The sequence below is a fragment of the Thunnus albacares genome, chromosome 2 (genome assembly GCF_914725855.1).
Source record: "Thunnus albacares chromosome 2, fThuAlb1.1, whole genome shotgun sequence".
Taxonomy (NCBI): Eukaryota; Metazoa; Chordata; class Actinopteri; order Scombriformes; family Scombridae; genus Thunnus; species Thunnus albacares.
Genome location: NC_058107.1, coordinates 15,597,746 through 15,616,858, shown reverse-complemented (window position 1 = coordinate 15,616,858; position 19,113 = coordinate 15,597,746). Strand labels below are relative to the sequence as shown.

Below are 19,113 nucleotides of genomic sequence, written 5' to 3'. Positions count from 1 at the left end.
CACCAATTTCTAATTAGGTCACCATGTTTAAGCTCTTATTCAGATAAAATGTGGAGTAATGGAATAATGAGGACACCTCTACAACTTTTCTTTAAATTTGATGTTAGTTGTTCTGCCCAAACATATCAAACAGGAAGGTTTGACAGGGGAGGTGTCGGTTATATACAGAAATAATAAAAACAGCTTAACTGCACTTCTGTCTTATTACATATATCAGTGTTGGCAACAGTGAGTTATTGTGTGCATATAATACTTTTGGATGTACTTCAACTCAAGTCATGACTAGATTCAGATGCCTTTAACCTTCTTCATACATTTTCATGGGCTCTTAAACGTTTACTGACTGTTGATAAGATAAAATGTGTTTTATTATTAGAAATATTGAATGTAGAAAGAATTTACAACCAATACTAAAACTTTTTTTGGGGGGGGGCATTTCATTCCTTTATTGGGAAGCTGACAATAACATGTAATAGATTCAAAGTAGGGATGTTATTAAACACCCTAGGCCACCAGAGCACCCCCATTTTAAACTTTTAATTATATAACTATTTCGAGATGTTTGTTATACTGTTTGTGTTGGTATGTCCCCTCCCTCTGGTCTCTGTTACAAAAAGAGATCTCAATCTCAATTAAATTACCTTAAATAGTATTACAATAATAATAGAGACAATACCTAAATCTAAACAAATAGAAGTTACACACAAATATACATGCACAAGCATAGAGACACACAAACACATCAGATTTTCTGCTCTTAGGGGACATTACACTGAGTCTTTCTCTGGAGGCTTATAGTCACTTTAACTATAACCTATACATGCATGTGCACTACAACTAAACCAGACCACACACACACACACACACACACACACACACACACACACACACACACACACACACACACACACAAACACTGAGCCACAGATTTTATGCCAATGAAACACATGCTGAGAACCACAGTAGTATTGTCTATAAGCACTTCAAGCTTTCTGTATTTGAACTTTTTGCCCAGTGTACTGTCCAGTCTTCAACTAACAATACACGCTAAACACCTGCATTTCCTACAGTCTGCTTCTTTACATGGAGCTTGAGAGGGTACAGTGCTGTGTGTGCTTTGGCCTGAAGAGTACAGTATCAACAGTCCACTACTTCTGATACACTCTCTTATCACCAAGCTGGGGAATGTGGAGGAGCTCACCAGAGTCAACAGGACTTTATACACTAGCCAAGCCACTGTAGCCCAAACATAAGCTATAAATACCAATATAAGCCCTTGTTCACCAGCATAATCACAGCAAAATCTATACTGCAGCCCCTCATCGGTCTCCCAACTCTTTAGATAATTTATTTCAAACTTTATTTCAAGCCTACAATCACAAACGCCAGCTCTAGGAGGGCTCAAGCTCAGGCGATGACTTGTCTGTGTGCCCTCTGGAGCAGACAGTGCCCTCCCTGACAACAGCTTCACAGCTCAGCGACCTTGACACTGATGACAACAGCTGTCACCAAGCAAGAGGATAATATCAGAGACAAGAAATAATTCAAAGCCTCATGCTTGCTGAGCATGAAAATATCATTGTTAAGAAGTTGGACTAGAAGTTGCAACTTGTAGCGATTACCACAATTACTTCCTCAGCAGCAGCATGTCCCTCTTCAAAAAGTAACAGGATTGGTGTTGACACATTACATTTATGACTTAGGAATTTGATGCCGTTTCTCTTTGAGTTGTGCTTTGTAACCTTGTGAGTGCAGTGCTTTATCCCCTTCACCACATGTGGCCTATGTGATTGGGTTGTGACAGACTCAAGCTCACTCCCAGCCCAAAAGAGGCCATTGTTTGCTGCCGCTGGGCCTAACACCAGAGCCTGACATTAAGAATGTCTTTTTTTTCCCCAAAAAACTCCTCCTGACCAATGGCGCTGGTCCTCTGCCATTCTGAAGAGTCATTTCTCTGTGGGTACATGGGATGAGCACCTGGGCCCCATGCAGGCTGGAGAGGAGCGACGTGCTTGTAGGGCAGCAAGAGGGTAATAATGAAGACACGGTCTGTAAAGCGCTCCAGACGTGGAGTGCTCCATTATCAGGAGCACAGCAGCAGGGACTGGAGTGCTCCACTGACATTGTTTAGGCCCCCGGCCCCGGAGGGAGCTGGGAAAATGACTGAAGCCAGGGAATGGCCACTCATTATCGCCAGACTGGAATCAAGAATTTCCTGTTCCTGGAATTTTTTTATGGAAAGTTGTGGCATTTCAGAGATCATTTTCTGTGCTGTAATTCTATTTATTTCCTGATGCAAAACTATGGGTTAAAGGTATGCTGGAAAAAGAAAGCAAAGTGGGTTAGCTGGCACCTTAGCTCCTGACAGAGGTCAGTGGAGACCATTTTTGTGCCGCGTGTCATTTCCTGTCTGGTTGGCGTCTCTAGCAGAGGCCCTTGCTCGTTTATTTTTACAGTTTCCTTTTTCTCCTTTTTTTAACTAGCTAGCTTTCCCCTTTAGGGAGGGGCAGGTGGGTTAGGGGATTCAGTACTGAGCAAAATCGTCCCTGTGTATGGCCCCGCAGACCCCACCTCCCTACTCCTCAACACACTTGCTCACAATGGGGGCTCTGTAACACAGGCCCCAAACGTACTCCTGCCTTCCCCCCAAAAACAGGAAACCAGGATCTGCCGAGCTCTTGTTTTTATACTAATTTCCTGCTTTGCTGCCCCTTCCCCAGATTATTTTCTTTATTTTTTTTGCTGGTTCCTCTCAGATTGGATGCCTAATCAACTTTTTGTCTGTGTTCATCTGGAAACCAATTGCTTTTTAAGTAGTGGTTGTCATAAGATGAAGCTCATGAAATGTAGACATATCAATAAAATCACCATTTGTGGATTACTACTGGACAAATACTTTGGTGACTTCCTTTCAAACCTGGACAATTACTGCCACCGCAGTAATATGGTTCAAATGAATAAGGCCCTCAGCTCTGCTCATGACTGACAGTAACATAAACTCTGGATTCAGCTGCACAGCATTTAGAAGGATCTACAGAAATAGCAATATACACTTTTATTTGAAGTGTAAAATTTCCTAAGTTGATTACATGTTTCTATAGTCTGCAGCAAGAGGAGCTGGAGATTATTCTGCCAAGGAAAACTCTGGAACCACAAACTGTTTAGGAGCAGCCTTGAGAAGGGGGTGATGCCCGCTGTTGATTTCATGACATCTACCAGCCTGCACAGCAGTCAGTAACAATGAAACTTAGTTATGTTCGTAATGGAACATACAGTACATCGTGATAGTTGTCTGTCAGATTAATAATCATGTAAAGCCAAAGTGTCACAAGGTCAGCAGTGATAGCTATTTTTCCACTTACTGGTCTCAAAAATGTTTATGAAATAATATTATTACAATTTATTCTTGTGCCAAATTGAGTCATTTGCACAGAAAGACTCATAAGTCTCACTGAACGTCTTTACCAATGAGATAATAGATGTGGGGTTGAAACAAAGTATGCTTTACAACTGGGAAGGAAACAGGAACAAACGCCTTTCATTCAAATTATCAATGAATAGGGAGACTCATGTCCGTGAGTGAATTTTCAGCCAGTAGATGGACTATAGCATGTAGAGAACGGGTAGGGGGAGTTACAGTGAGAGACACAGTGAGCTGGGAGAGGGGAGATGCAAAAATAAAGCAGAAAAAGGAACACAAACGGAAGTGGGGGGAAGCAAGTCCAGAGAAAGCTCAAGTTCCTCCAGAGGAAAATGCCATTGAAACCATATCAAGTTTGCCAAATGAGTGTGCGAGAGAGAGAGTTACTGGCGTATAAAGTGTACAATTTGGTAATGGGCTTATGAGGGGGCTTGCTCGCTGTTTCAATAAACCCCCAGAGTCATGACTGAGCTAGGCTTGCAATACAAACACACCCCGTTCCTTCAGTTTATCTGAAAGACACATCTGGAGTCTATCAACTCCAGCAGCACCCCCCTTTCTGTTTCCACTCTCCAGCACGCTTAACCCCTTCCTCACCCGCTCCGCCCCTTAATGTCATGCACTCTCATTAGGTGACCATTGCTTAACCGGAGGCCATTCAATGGCGTGTGCAGGAAAACATACTAACACAAATACTCATTCTCCTGTGAGGGAGAAATGAAACTCCCTTGTGCGACCTCCAGAATTGGCCCAAGCTCTCCTTAGAGTGGTGGGCTGGTACAATCTGAACCTTGTCTTACCCAGACTGGTCTAGACAGAGGGGCTCCTTGCCATGTCCGCACATTCTCCTCTGTTTTTACACGCTACAGTATAGCGCTGCCCACCTCTGTTTTGTTCCCACTCATCAAGGTAATTTGCTTAGCCTCTGTGGAAATAATGTTAATCTCCCGCTAAGGAAAACAAGCTCAGGTTTATATAAGACAAACTGCAGGAGTGTGCGTTCCCTCTCTCCCTCCCTTTTCCTCTCTTTCCTTCTCTCTCCAGCCACCATACCATCTTTAGCCATTTCGGCTCCACTTCCCCTGTGTCAGATGGTAAAGTTGTTTAGGTTGGACTACTTCCTAACCCCAGCTGCTCAGCATGGCAGAGGCGATTTCAAGGTTGGTTTTCAGGAAAGCTCTGAAAAGCCAAGGTCTGAGTGGCCCTTCTCCCCTTTTGTAAAACAAATACTATCACTTTTAATCATAACAGACACAATGTGATAATACTGTATACTGTATATTTTCTATCATGTGTGCAGACATTTTCCCAGATTCGTCTAACATCTGCACATTCTCATGCCCTGAATGACTTATTGGTCACAGGTTTCAGTGCAAACTTCCCCTAATTCTTGTTGCCTTACAGCATAAATCACAAACTCCTTATTTCCTGTTCTTGAATGGAGTTGTTTTAAGTGAAGTTTTCGCTAATGTTGCATGACAGTTCCTGTGCATATTCTTTGACAGCACAAGAAAAGTAAAAGTACAGTCATGTCAGGTAGATTCAGGGATCATTTCAGACTCTCTTGTTGACAAAGTCTATAATGCTGCCAACACCCTGAGCCTCTAACCAGCCCTAACCACAAACCTCACTCCTGCCTTTCAGACCTGTCCACTGCAGCGCCCTGCTGCTCCCTCATCCATCATCATCGCTGCCCTCTGCTCTCCCTCTCTGCTCCCTGCTCCCTCTCTCCCCGTAGGGTGAGCAGACCTGGTAATGAGGGCCCCTTGTGCCTTGCCTGCCTGTCCTGTGTCCCATGGTGCAGTGGGGCCCAGTTGGACAAGAGCCAGACTACCTCGACCCTCTTTGCTCATTATTCTCATTACCTCGCCTCAAATCAGCACAGGACAGGCTGCTGGGATCTGTCCACAACTCATAAAGGTCCCGGCTCGTTAGTGGGGCTGCCAGCGTCAGCTCCCATCAGAAAGGGTGTGCACAGAGGTGGAGGTACTTGAATAGGTACACCAGCACAGTGTCGAAGGCCTGATAGCCTGTATGTGCATGTGTGTGTATGTGAGTGATCATTTTGCATATTGCAAGCACTGCTACAGGAGCCAGGTATGATTCAATGAATGTTTCATCCCAAAAGCTGGAAAGAAACGAAGTATTCCAAGATCCAAATGTAGCTGTTGGATGGTAAGCCTATTTAAAAGAGCTACAAAAACACAGTAGTCCAGTAAGAGGGCAAAAACAAACAAGGCTAAATTGCTCCTCTGCACTTGGGTGGTTTGGCAGGTTATGAAGGCAATAGTGGCTTTGAGGAGGTTTGTCCCAATGAAAGGGCTAACTGTGTAGATTGCTGCACTGTCTGGCCCGGGCCTGGAGGAGGGTGGCCTGCCCTGGAGCTGTATTCTCCCACTAACAACAGCAGATCAGACTGCATTCAACTCTGAATAGACGTCTGGTGTGAGCGTGTGGGTGTGAGTGCACGTCTGAGAGTTACCAGACCCATTTTAAATGACGAGACTGGACGAGAAGCAAAGGTGCCCATACTAGGAAACACACACTCACTCAGTTACAGTACATGCTGAAGTCACAACAGAGATGGGCCGAGAGCGAGAGTGTGTGTGCAGCCAGGGAGCAGACTGTTTATCCTTGTCACGTAGAGGAAGAGATGCAGTGTAATTCCCTGATGTGTGTTTACTCAGCCCTAGTAGGCTGGCCTTTGATTAGAGCACTGACCACATAATATAAGTTACTGTTCACTACTGCTCCAAATGACAAGCACATGTAGATGACACACTGGAAACAATGAGGAGACCTGAACGGACAAAACAAAACTGAAATCTCACAGGGAGGGAAATGTAGCACATGAAGTAGGCAGACACCAAAACTTGCAACCAAACCTTCACTGTAAACTAATTTCTGAATTCAGCTCTTCAAACCCTTCCATCACTGCAACGGTGAATTTCAATGTGGCATTTTTCACATCAGACAGCAATTTTCCCATGAGCTCAGATGTAATTATAAGCTGTGCAGGGCTCAATTAAAGGTTGAAGACGTCAGAGTGAGTGAGCAGACCTCCACTGCTGTGTGTCAGAGAGCCAGCAGAGGTTGAGGCAGAGGAGTGAAATGAGGCCTGCATGATTTACGTTATGTCCTCTCCTTACACCAGACGCCCACATCTCCCTCTGTGGAGCAAAAGTATGTGTGTATTAAAGTTGGTCTGCCTGTTCTGTTTCTTTTCTCCTAGGTCTCTTAGTTAAGAGCCTGCAACAAAGCTCTACCCTGGTGCTCCCTGCTAGTTTTAACCCTGCTCCAGGTACAAGGGCCAGTTAGCGGGTAAGCTCAGGTTACTCGACCCACCGACCCTGCAGCGCTACAGGGAGCCTTGTCCGCACTTACAAAAACAAGCAACATCAGCTCATTTTACATCATATACTTTAAGCTACAGATCCTCTTTGGCTTTATTTCTCTCTAAAGTAGTATTAGTCACAGAATCTAAGTTTAGGGTCTTCCTGTCAACAACTTTATCGGTGTCTTTGGTGCACCAGGGTGCAAGACAGTTGAGGTGAGAACTGAGAACTTGGCCTTGAAACTATTCACCCGTGGCATTCACATGGCAGACATAAAAACAGCAACTTCAGCAAATTTGGCTTTTGTTCTTGACTGGCACATCTGGTGTGAACTCCAGTAGGTAGGTACTAACAAGCTAACAACTACGGCAAATTACCATATTTTTCTTTCTTCCAACATTTTTGAGAAGCTCGTTAGCTTCATGGGTGGCAGCTCTGAGTGGCATGTGGAACTAATATCCCTATCCAGCCCCCTACACCCTCCCTCAACAAAATAAGTGTCTGCCAGACTACAGTATCCAGACTGAAGCTGCTCCATGTGTGTTGTTAGCTACCAGGATGCTATAAAGCTTTAGTGGGATGCTCTGTAAAAGAACACTCCTTGAATCAGTAATTTGTGTTGGGCGGGAAACTTACTAGATGAAATTCTCACATCGGAGTATCAAGAAAGCCAGGAGTGGTATGCCTAGAGCTAACCCAAAGACATACAGTACCAGTCAAAAGTCTGGACACACTTTCACATTCAAATGAATGGGAAGGTGTGTCCAGACAAATACTATATACAGTCCTGTACTGTATATGGTAGCCTTTACTGTCTGTCTGGCTCATCCACTGCTATTTGAATCTAAAGTTGACAAGTTAAGTGTCACTAAGGCTACTGTAGTCTAAGAGCATTTTTCCCTTTTTTGGACTCACTTTATTCTTCTAAAAAAGTGGTAAGTCAGCAACACACAAGACAACACTCACAGGCAACATTTTCCAGTATGGTCCTTTTTCTGTTTGTTACCAGCAGTGCCACTTATTCCTTTTTCCCCACAAAATTATCTTGTCTATCATCTGTCTAACACCCCATTCAAAGAGATGATGATTCTACTAAGGAGGGCCAGACTGTCTGTGAGCCACAGGCGAAGCTGCCAAAGCGCACCTCCTCCCAGAGATCCCCTTATCTTGTCCTACGGAGTGGGGCTTACCTGATAACGAAGGACTGAAGTGTAATTATGTGAACTTTTCAACATAACTCTGCGATAGCCAGTCTGAGTGTATCCACCTCCCTTCTGGACAGAAGCCCATTGGATAGAAGCGCACAGAGCTGCTCAGATCTCACTGATACCTTGTCTGTTTTTCTCTACCCCAAAGCAAGCCTAAATAACAGATTACGCATGGATGCATCACATATATATCATGCACACAATAAATATGGCATTGCAGCAATCTGGAAAAGGGAAGAATTAATAAAGGATGATAAACAATTGGCTACTCACAGCTTCTCCAAAGCATAAAGTCCAAAGAAGGATCCATTGCTCAGAATTCCGATTTTGTTGTGGCTCAGGATCCTAAAAAGGAAACACCACAGTATTGTTAGAAATATTCCACTGAGGATAAACTGAAGCATATCTTATCATGCTAAACTCAAATATGCAAAACTACAATCTTGGACATCAGTTTTACTGCAAAGGAAGAAGTCAGGTTTAACCAAACACATGCTGAAAGGGTCAAAAGTAAAAGATGAGAGCCAATTGCATGTCCACTTGGTGCTGCAGTCACACGTAACAGACATTAGGCAAAGATGTTTCCAATTAATGTTAAAGACTGAAGAGAACATCAAGATTAGACGGGAAACTGTAATCTTGATAATCATTTCGCATACATTTTCACATCAAAAGGATGTCTTTCCACATCAAACGCCATGTTAATTAGCCCTTTCCCTACTGGCGAATCACTTGGCTTACAGGACTCTTATCGGACCGGAGGGCAGAGGGCTCCAGGACATTGGAAGTGAGGTTGAGATGTCTGACAGGGGATCATGGGAAAAGGATATTTACAGTAATCAGTCTGCTCCGAGGGACTTGCTCTTGTCAAAGTTGGTCAGGATAGCTGTACATTTCATAGACTTACAGTCCTTCTTTTAAACTCAGACTCATACAGATACATACACAACCTTCACAAGCCTCACTGGACACAAGATCATATACAATGTTCAGAGAATAGCACCCACCCCTGATAGTTGTGATGTTCCAACCTTGTCCCCATTTACAAAAACCTTTAGAAGGAACATACCAGTAACTGCTGTCTGGCTTATGTTCATTGACAACACTTTTCCAATTCAGGAAGTGAGTTACAAGAAGGAGTCTAGATGGACTTGGAGGTTCACACTGTGCGTCCCACATGTTATTAGCTTTAGGCCACTAAAAAAACTTGTGGTTTTGCTTAAATACTGAAAAAGCCAACTCATTCTGTCTCCTTCTTCAAGTCAGGGTTGACTTTTTTCTTTTCCTAACTTTATTCGGTATTGCAATTTAGTTGCATATGAACATAATTTTAAGCACACAGGGTTGAATGTTCACACCCCAGAAACTGCCCATGTCTGTATGATCCCTGTCCCCGCAGCAAGAGCTCAGGGTCCAGCAGGGGCCCTTAACTGGCGACAGCCCACCGTCATTAACACACCCATCGGTTTCACATCATCTTTGCCCCTACCACATGGCACTTAATGGGCTGTTTGCGACATTAAGTGCGCTCTTAATCGAGAGAATGGAGCTGTGTGTGCGCCTTTAAAAGAGGGAGCTGACTGTGAACAGTCTGTGAGATTTACAGATTCAGCAGCAGCAGTCGGCCCCCCTGTTTCCTGCCACATCAATAAAAACACTGCCTTCAGCTCTGCGCCTTCCAACTCAGTTAATGACCAGATTTAATCATCCAGTCTTGGTACAAGGGACAAACTGACCAGTGCTCACTTCTTCACGTCAGTAACTCCACTGTGGTTTGAAGAATTGAAAAGCTATTCCTTCAAGGAACAAACAAAAGGAAAACCAACATGGAAAGTAAATCATCTTCTGCTCCAGTTCTCCTGGACACCTCAGTCAGTATCTTCCTACAATTATGTTCCAAAATTAAAAACCAGAGAAATTTATTTTTTAAAACTTTGCAGCAATCAAATGACGAAGGCTGATAATGACTGTAATACTGAAAGTGAAACCAAGGCCTCTCTGACTGTTTCACTTAGCATTTAAACCAAAATTGTCTTTATGTTGGGTTTTGCTGTGCTATATCATTGGGATTACTATCATATAATGCACATTTAATTGTATTCATCTCCACAAGAGAAGCCTCAAAATTTGATGTCTTCCCAGATCAGAGCCTTATTTCAAGCTTTGGAAAAAACAACAAAAAAATCCTATCATGTTCACAAATCTACACTGAACTGATGAAATATATAAATCACAGTTATTGAGTCGAGACATTTTATAGTGGATGTTAGACGAGAACAGAGCCAATCCTCTTGTGGTGTATAGCCTGAATTTGAACTTATGACTCCTGGACCTGAGGTCTCTCGCTTGACTTTGGGCACAGTATCTCGCCTATGCTCCTGGATTCAGGCCCTAGATGAAAGCTACAGAGGATCCGGAACTGCCTGAATAATTCAATACAGATAGGAGAGGAGAAAGTCACATCTGGCAAAGAAACAAGCCATTTAATTCAACACAGACAGTTTAGATACAGATAGTTCCTTTTTGACTAAGCTTATTATGCAGGAAAAAAAACCCAAAAACTATTAGTCAGACTGTGCACATGTTTGGTTTTTGTGTGCTTGGGCGTGCACATGTGTGCATAGACCTTTAGCAGTGCTGATATCGGTGCATTCTTCACTATGAAAAATTGATAATTACTCTCCTTAAAAACTGTACAGATGTGTTTATCTGTGTGTTGTGTCCATGATCACATCAGAAAAAACATGAATTTCACATGGTGCCATAAGCCTCATTTGTCTCAGGTTGGGACATTTCAACACACAACATTTCAATTAGACTGCTACTCTGTACACCAGGACTTGAAAGCTGACTTTCACAAATAAACAAAGACCACAAAATGAGCAAACTGAAACCCTCCCACAGACAACAAAAGGCGCAGATTTTCAGGAATGCAGGGGAGTTGCAGAGGCTGGACACTACTGTATAATCCCCAAAGCCTGATGTTTGGAGCACAGTTGTAGCGAGGACATTGTTCTTTCATAAACAATACAGAGAGTACAACTCTGAGAAAGAGAGAGGCAGAACTCTGTAAACAGACAGAAATAGTCAGCGTTCCCATCAGGCTAAACAGGAAACCCAGCCAATTAGCTGTTTATTCAGAGCCCAGTTTCAGAGGTCAGGGGTAGCGGAGAGAGCACTTCCTGGACAGTCATCAGACAGACGGAGCAGTGTCTGGAGGCAGGTGACAGGAACAGCAGAGGCACATGAGAGTGCATCACTTCATCACCGGAGTATACAAAGGTTAACAGAGTTTTACAAGCAAAGAAGATGAGTAGCTTCTTAATCATAAAAGTCCTACTACTACAGTAGGAGGCCCAATGTCTGCTCAGTACTGTGTCGCTACTGAGGCTTTGCACGAGTGGCTTCTCTCTTCTCAACACAAGTGACAGATCAGATGGCAGATTGAGTTAATCTGCTTTCAAGAGCAATAAGCTGTATGGTACATGGCGTGGCAGCGTGCTAACTCAGTCCAGACTATGGCTGGTATCTTAGAGCTGTGTTTAGCATCTCTCATTCACTTAACCCTTTCAGACCACAAAGGCCTGTGAGAAATCAGAGCAGCTAATTGAATCCATCTAATCTACGTAAAGAAAAAACAGGGCCACATGTCAGGCTCCAGTATCCCATTCAACCATTTCATCTAATTCATTTACATGAAGATCAAAAAGCTGGAGGTCATATGAAAAGAGCCAGGTCAAACAGAAGCACAGACACCAGCTTCCCTTGTGCAGGGTATGGTAGTATCATAGTTGAGGGGTTAAACAGGGTCGGCAAAACTACACTTAACATGAAAATCCCATGTACAGCATATATACTTCACATGTTCTGTTTGTTTTTTTGTTGTTGTTGCCTTAAAATTGTCAAATAAAAATCAATGAATCCATACTTTTACATTTACTTGGACACAATCAAGATAAAATCAAAAAGCTACTTATTCTAACACTGTCTTATAATAAGAAATAGTACATCTGAATATTAATAGCTCAACAGTATGACATTGAAAGTTGAGACACCTGAATGTCTCATTGTTCCCCAGTAACATATTAGTCCTGCAATTTGGATTTGTCATATACTAAGTTTTATTATTTTGTGCAAACAATTCTTTCTATAACACATTATCATAAATTTCTGATCTTCACACAAAGTTTATGTTAGAGAGACAGGAATAGATTAAAGAACTTCAAAATAACCTGACAGTTTCTAAGAGGACAACAGCAACCTTGAGAAAACTCCAAGTGGTGCAACAAAGGGTCAGGAGAGGAAAATGTATATTTTTTAGATTTTTTTTAAATTTTAGGGAATAAACTGTGCCTTCTACAACACAAGTTCAAGCTATGGAATAACTTCATCCTTTAACGTGACAAATATCTGGAGCAGCCTGCAAAACTGATGAGGGAAAATATGAAAATTACCCCAATCTGTAAGATCTTGCACTCTTTTTTTCACAAAGAACTCAAGAAAATCACTTAACCCACATATACTTAATCAGAAATGTATTCAAAGAGAGATTCCTGTCATCAAAGCAAAAGTATTAGTGTGACTTTACAGACACGTGTTGTTCCAGTTTTCCCTCTTAATGTGAGAAATGCGTGGGCTTTTTTGTCACTATAACTCATTCTTTATAAATTAAGATTTGAGTGCCATAACACAGTGTTAGTTCAAGGGCTCCTTGGTGCGTGATGGAGTGTGAAAAAGTACAAAACCACACAAAGAGTCTTGTCTAGTAAACTACTACAGCTCCTCCCTGCACTGTGCCGCTCACTTTGTTGGTTTGCTCAATTTGCTTCCTAAACCCGCAAAGCCTTTGAGGGCCACACAGGGGCATGACAGCATGTCTCAAATCGTATTTGTTCACTGATTTACTTCCGCTCTTCCTCCAGACTCTTAACTTCAAGACAGTCTCACATTAACACACTGCCTCAGGTCTGGAGGACGGCCTGATGTATGTGTGTGTGTACCTGTGTGTACTGTAAACTCTAACAGTCTGTCAAAAGCGGCATGCTTCCTGCAGCTGCTTTTGGTTTTGGGTCATTGTCAACCAATCATTTCACTGAGGAATCTTTCTGTGGTGGAGCTGGGAAGGCCTGCTGTGCGGTGAACGGCACCGGCACAGGCAGCAGCTTGAACAGAGTCCTTTTTAGCTTTCCAGATCACAACCTGGTGCAGAGGGACAGCGAGGGGAAAACACATCCTTCTATCTCCTGTCCTAACCGCAGCTAGAATGCTGTAAACCCAAACACCACAGGATGTCCTGTTTGCTGTCGGTCGCCGCTAAAAATTTGGTGTCAATATCTTTGCACTCCTCATCCCAGCTTCCTACCAGAAACACTTAAAGCTTGTGTTAGGGAGTAAATACAGGAAATGCTTCATCCTGGTTTGGCATTTGTTCCAGGGCATGAATGAGATGCGTTTGAGTAAAAAGCGCTGATTCAAATTGGCCCCTGTTGCCCTCAAATATTTAGGCATGCTGGATTGCAGACAGTGAGCTCTATGTAGCTGCAGGCCTCTACAGCAAACAGCAAACAGAATAGAGGTCTTAAGGAGGGATTTCTATTTAATAAGAATTCATTTGCAGGCTAAGCTGCCTGCTCTCATTACATATGCATCTTTGAATAATAGTCATGTTTTCTGTTTTTTCCCTGAAAAACATTTGGAGCTGAAACAGTATGATCGGATGTTTGTCACTGATGAAACAGCGTGAAGACATGAGTGCTGATTAAACGCTCCACCTCCTTTCCCACCCTGGGCGTTGAGTCAGCGCTCCAAGGCCAACAGAGACAGAGAAGCGCAGGTTCAGTGTAATAAAGAGAGTCAAAACAACCCAACGGGCCACTGTGTAAACATCATTTAACTCTGGATAGGTCTCTTACCCTCGAGGACCACACGCGAGGTGAAAGACAAGAACCCTTGAAAGAGATTGGTAACATGGCATAAATCCAGTCCTAATTCTGAGACCAATGGGAGCCAGATAATGAGAGTGATTTTCAATGAGAGTCTCAGGGCGTCATCATTGAATTAAGCCTGGTTTAATTAGCATGCATGCCTTGATAATGCACATGCTGGCCTGTGCCACAGCAGTGCTTGAAGTTTATATCAATGAAAAAAAATTATTCAGCCTTGAGGGAATTTTTCTTAGAGGCAATTACATTCTGCCGAAAGCAACACGATTATCCACTTTTACACTAACAGCTCAGCATTGTGTGAGCGCTTTAATTTGTGTATGTTACAGTTGAAAACATTCTATACAAAGCCATCAGTGTCTTTTACTGCATTTTCCCTCTTTTGCTCTCCATTTGAGCTGCTTTTGCTTGCCAGGGTTGCCTTTCAAGTATATTGGCAGTTCAGAGGAGAACTAAGTGGACATGGCAGTATTTCTTTTTATATACACATCACACACGCTGCACTCAGAGTAATGAGGACAGACATAGTGGATCAACAAAATATTGCGGTTAAACCAAAAGATGGATTAAAAACTCTATTACTTTACTTGGCTGTTACCGGGTTTTCTGAGGTTGCTTGCTCAGTCCAAATGCCAGGTCTAATAGATGAAAAGCCAGTAACAGAACTACATTACTTTACATTACAGTTTAACCTCATAGACAAGGAGCTGGCCTTGATCAGTGAGTTGCATTTCAGAGTGCTGGGCAGGTCAGAGGAAAGGAATGATAAGATCATACCTGTGTTATATGATATGTTTAAAATGAATCATCTGTTTTTACATGACATGACATAAGTGATGGCAGGGATTTGCTGCATCAGGGAAAACAGGCAGTGCTGGAAAGTGACTAAGTACATTTACTCAAGCACTGTGCTAATTTACAATTTTTAGGTACTTGTACTTTACTTGAGTATTTTCATTTTATGCTATGTTGTACTTCTACTCCACTACAATTCAGAGAGAAATAGTGTACTTTTGTAACTGTTGTTACTTTTCAGATTAAAATTCTTACGTTAAATAATATACGATAAGTTTATAAAATACAAAAAATGGTTAAAGATTAAACCAGTAGTTCCTTTTTGACTTGTATTCCTTTTGTGTAGTTGTGGACACTTGTTATGTTACATATGTTTGGGTTGTTATCTGTTCCACCAAATTAATAATCGTTTGACACCCAAAGAGGTAAAATCTTCCAATATTTCACCAAAAATCAAGGTTTAGAGAAAAGTCTAAAAAATTGATCGGACTTTGTGTGGCACAACTTTGACACAACTTCTGAGTGCTTTTGCTTTTAATACTTTTAGCTAATAATACTTCTGTATTTTTACTTAAGTAGGATTTTAAATGCAGGAATTTGACTTGTAATGGAGTAATTTTACATTGTGGCATTGCTACTTTTACTTAATTAAAGAATCTTAGTACTTCTTCTACTCTTGGTGACAGGTCAATTCTCAGGCTCAGGAAAACATATCGACATAGGTTAAAATACAGAAAAATATGTAAAAATATAATGATATACAGTATTTGACCCAAGTCTGAAAATAAACCATGTGTTAGAGATCAATTACATGCAAGACGAGAGAAACTTTAATTTAACTTTAACTTTTTTTTTTTGATGACAGACAGGAGTCTAACGCTTTCAGTCACTTGTGTACATTAACACACACACATACACACAACCACTTGCTGAGACAGGGCTCCTGTGGCTACAAACTGGCAACAGTAATTAGTGTGGACCTTCATTAGTGGCTGAGAATTCTGGGTCATGACATGTCACAGGATGTGTGTGTGTGTGTGTGTGTGTGTGCGTGTGTGAGTCGCTGATACATGCAGTAGGTTTGCTGGTATACATTAGGTGCATACCATGTATTACATGGTTTTCATTTAAACAAGCCAGAGTGCATAAATCAACTGTTTCCAGACAAATAGGCCTTTTTTTCACAGCAGACATGTTGACTTGTCATACCAGGAAAAGTTCAGGTGTTATTAATAACATTAACGATGACTCTGTTCTCTTCAAGTGTCCCAGTAAGCCTTGACAGTGTGACAGTAAGCCAGTACAATACCAGGACCCTGAAACTGAAGCAACTAAATGGAATTCAGCCATCATTCATTTTGTTATTTACACCTCTGCTTTTCCTACTGTGACATGTCAAAACATCTATTGTTGATCATTCTGAACCTTTTTCAAAAGCTGACACACATAATACGGAGGAAACTTCATGTTTTCATACAGGAAACACTATTTCTGTGAACTCTGTTTCTGTTTTCACTGCTGATACTGCTGTCTATTACTAGCTGGTTATAAAGCACCTTAGAAAAAAGTGCTGAAATGTAAATGTTTTATATGTTCCTCCAACTTTTCTAATCTACATTTGCAGAATGACATAGTTTAGATATTGTAGGAGGTAGTTTGAAATAGTTCAGTGTAAAGAGATTGTGTTTTCTCTCTAAAACTGCATGTGTTTGATTAATTCTAGTGGTTTTTCACTCATTTCACCGGTGATTCTGTATTTGGCAGCATTTATATGTCATCCAAAAGGCAATAAGTAATCCGTAGTTAAATTTAGATGGAAGATAACATGTTTTGAATCATGTGTTTAATTTTGTCTCCGATGTCTGAGGTTTGGCCAGACTAAGTGTGGCTTTTTCGTGTTTATAGTTTTGGAAAAGTAAATTGTCATTTTCAGGAAATGTGTGTAAGCGGGCTGTGGAAAAAAATAAAGATGTAAAAACTATCATATTGGCCAGCGTGTGTCAACCAACCCAGATATAATGTGCAGATGGTGCGGATGGTTTGATTATGTTTGAGTTGTATATTATAGATTTGCTACTGTGCTGGCTGTGAACTGTATGATCTTAATCTTAAAATAAATATGATTATTGTTGTTAATTTTGATCCAACTGAGTGACATTTTCAGTCACTGTTCGCATAAAAATATCAGTCAGTAATTATTGACAGACGATATTTGCATCAGGCTTTAAACCCACATCGGTTGAACCCTGCCCTCGTCTCTCTCTCTGTCTCTCTTGCTAATGGACACTTTTGCAGAGACAAGAAGAGGAAGGTTGAGTGAGGAGGAATGAAACAGAACATAAGCAGAGAGATCTCTCAGACTGGGAGGTGGCTGTGTCATCTTTGTTACAATAAGTACTTTCTAAGAGGCCTCCAGACTGCGCTGCACTATTCAGCGCCTGGGTCCATCCAAATAGCTTAACCCTTTCGTTGTAAAAGACGAAGAGCCACCTAAGCCGGCCGTCCTGGGAGCCCCCTCGACCCTGAGCCTGTCCTCAGAGAGTCACGGCACTGAATGTAACAGAGAGACTAAATGCCCTTGAGCACAACAGGCACTTTAGCGGCAAATGCATGTCAAGATGTGAATGTGCCCATTGTCCCCCTGACCCACCAGAGGGCTTGTTGCAGCCACTGTGGAACACTGCCAAGCTACAAGCCCCATTTACCGCCTGTCATAGAAAGGAGCATCCATGTAATTGCATGCAAAATATTTTTTGTGAAATCTTTTTGCGAACCCCCGATGGAGTTATTTAGTCATCAAACAGGGAGAGGAGGGCCAGAGGGGCCACATAAAGGAGTGGAGGAGATTCTTGTCATGCGTGTTAAAGTGACAAAATATATGCATTGGTTGACTAACAGTATGCAGGGAATCTTGCATTACTTAGCTTTATTATCATACTTTCCTGCCTTGAGGCTAGATATGGGGAGTGAGCTCCTGCATTTGATATGTGCAACCACTTATTATAGAGCATACTGCATTGTGCTTGGGTTACCAGACTGGGCCAGGGAGTAAGGCTTTGTGGTTTGTGGCTATGTGTGTGTGTGTGTGTGAGTGCGGATTTAAATGCACAAGTGTGTGACCTATCAGATTTATTTATACAGAAAGTGTGTATGTTTAACTCAATGTGTGTATTTGTGTGTGTGTGTGTGTGTGTGTGTGTGTGTGTGCATAAGTGGTCCAAAAGCTACTAGTCTAAAATTAAAATCTGGGTTTTTGAAATGTCTCTAATTAGAGAGGGGAGGACTGAAGACTATTTTGGGAGCTGCGGCCATGCACGCCCTTCCCATATGTGTGTACACAGGCAAATGACAGATGAACACGCACACACAATACACACTCTGAAGAGGAAGGTTCCCCCCTCCCCACTTGCAGTTCATCTTATTAGACAATCCAGTGAGTATGGCGAACAGGAAGTGTCCATGAAGTGTTTCTTGCACAATCCATGCACAATTTACTAAAGCTGGACGACCAGTGAACTTTAAAGACGTAAACAAGTAGCTGCTATGGATATTAACAGTTGAAATACTGCTGCAGTAAATTATTGCAATATTTGGAGTCAAAGACAAGTCAAGACAAACCAAATTGGAAAGTTTATGGTTGCCGTGCAGGAACACAATAGCCAGTTTAATCACTGTCTAAAGTGTTTTTACACTTTTAATGAGGCAATTTAGAGAATTTAGCCTTTTGAGACAGTGAGTGGAATGCGGTGTATGCCCGGCTAACATTGTCTCATTGTTCTGTCTCATAACCAACCTCTGTTTTCTGCTCCTGACTGCAAAGACTGCTGGGAAATCAGCCTGCCTTTACAAAGGGTTGGCAAAAATCTACTCTGCTCCAGATACTCTCGCAGTTTCTTTAGAGGCATCTGTGAGAAGGCTGTGTTTGTGTTCAGGCTTTTTTGTGTGTGTGTGTTGTGTGTAACCGCAGTGTTTTGAGAATCACAATCAGCGTTCACATCATCATAATTACCGCACGTCGCCCACAAGTACGAGAATTTCTAAGAATTTATTAAACAATAATAAGGAATGTATTATAAAAATATGGTAAACCAACATGCTTTCCAAATTTTTTTATTTAAATTTCAGCTGAATGAATAAACATTCATACTGTATCTTAGTGGTTTACTCCCTCAACAAATACTTTATTAAAAACTTAATGCTACATTTCACAACTGGCTCTGACACTTTGATTAAGGCTGTAAACCAGCTCATATTAAAAGGAATGATAGATAAAATAATCATGGTGACAGATTTTTAATATCTCACTGTTTTATGTAACAGTAATAGCATACTCAACATAAAAATGGTTTGGAGTGACGATAGTACTAATGATCTGTTTACAAGTAACCACATCATTGAAAAAAACTAGCAGC

At 41.7% G+C, this 19,113-nt stretch overlaps 1 protein-coding gene across 1 annotated transcript in view; it reads right to left on the bottom strand.

Annotated features, from left to right (window-relative positions):
• The window catches only part of adgra2 (adhesion G protein-coupled receptor A2), a 39,470-nt gene that overhangs the window by 12,545 nt on the left and 7,812 nt on the right, over window positions 1–19,113 (bottom strand). The window contains exon 2 of the mRNA XM_044368195.1: window positions 8,238–8,309. Within this exon, the coding sequence (XP_044224130.1) occupies window positions 8,238–8,309 (72 nt within the window). The remainder of the gene's footprint in view (window positions 1–8,237; window positions 8,310–19,113) is intronic.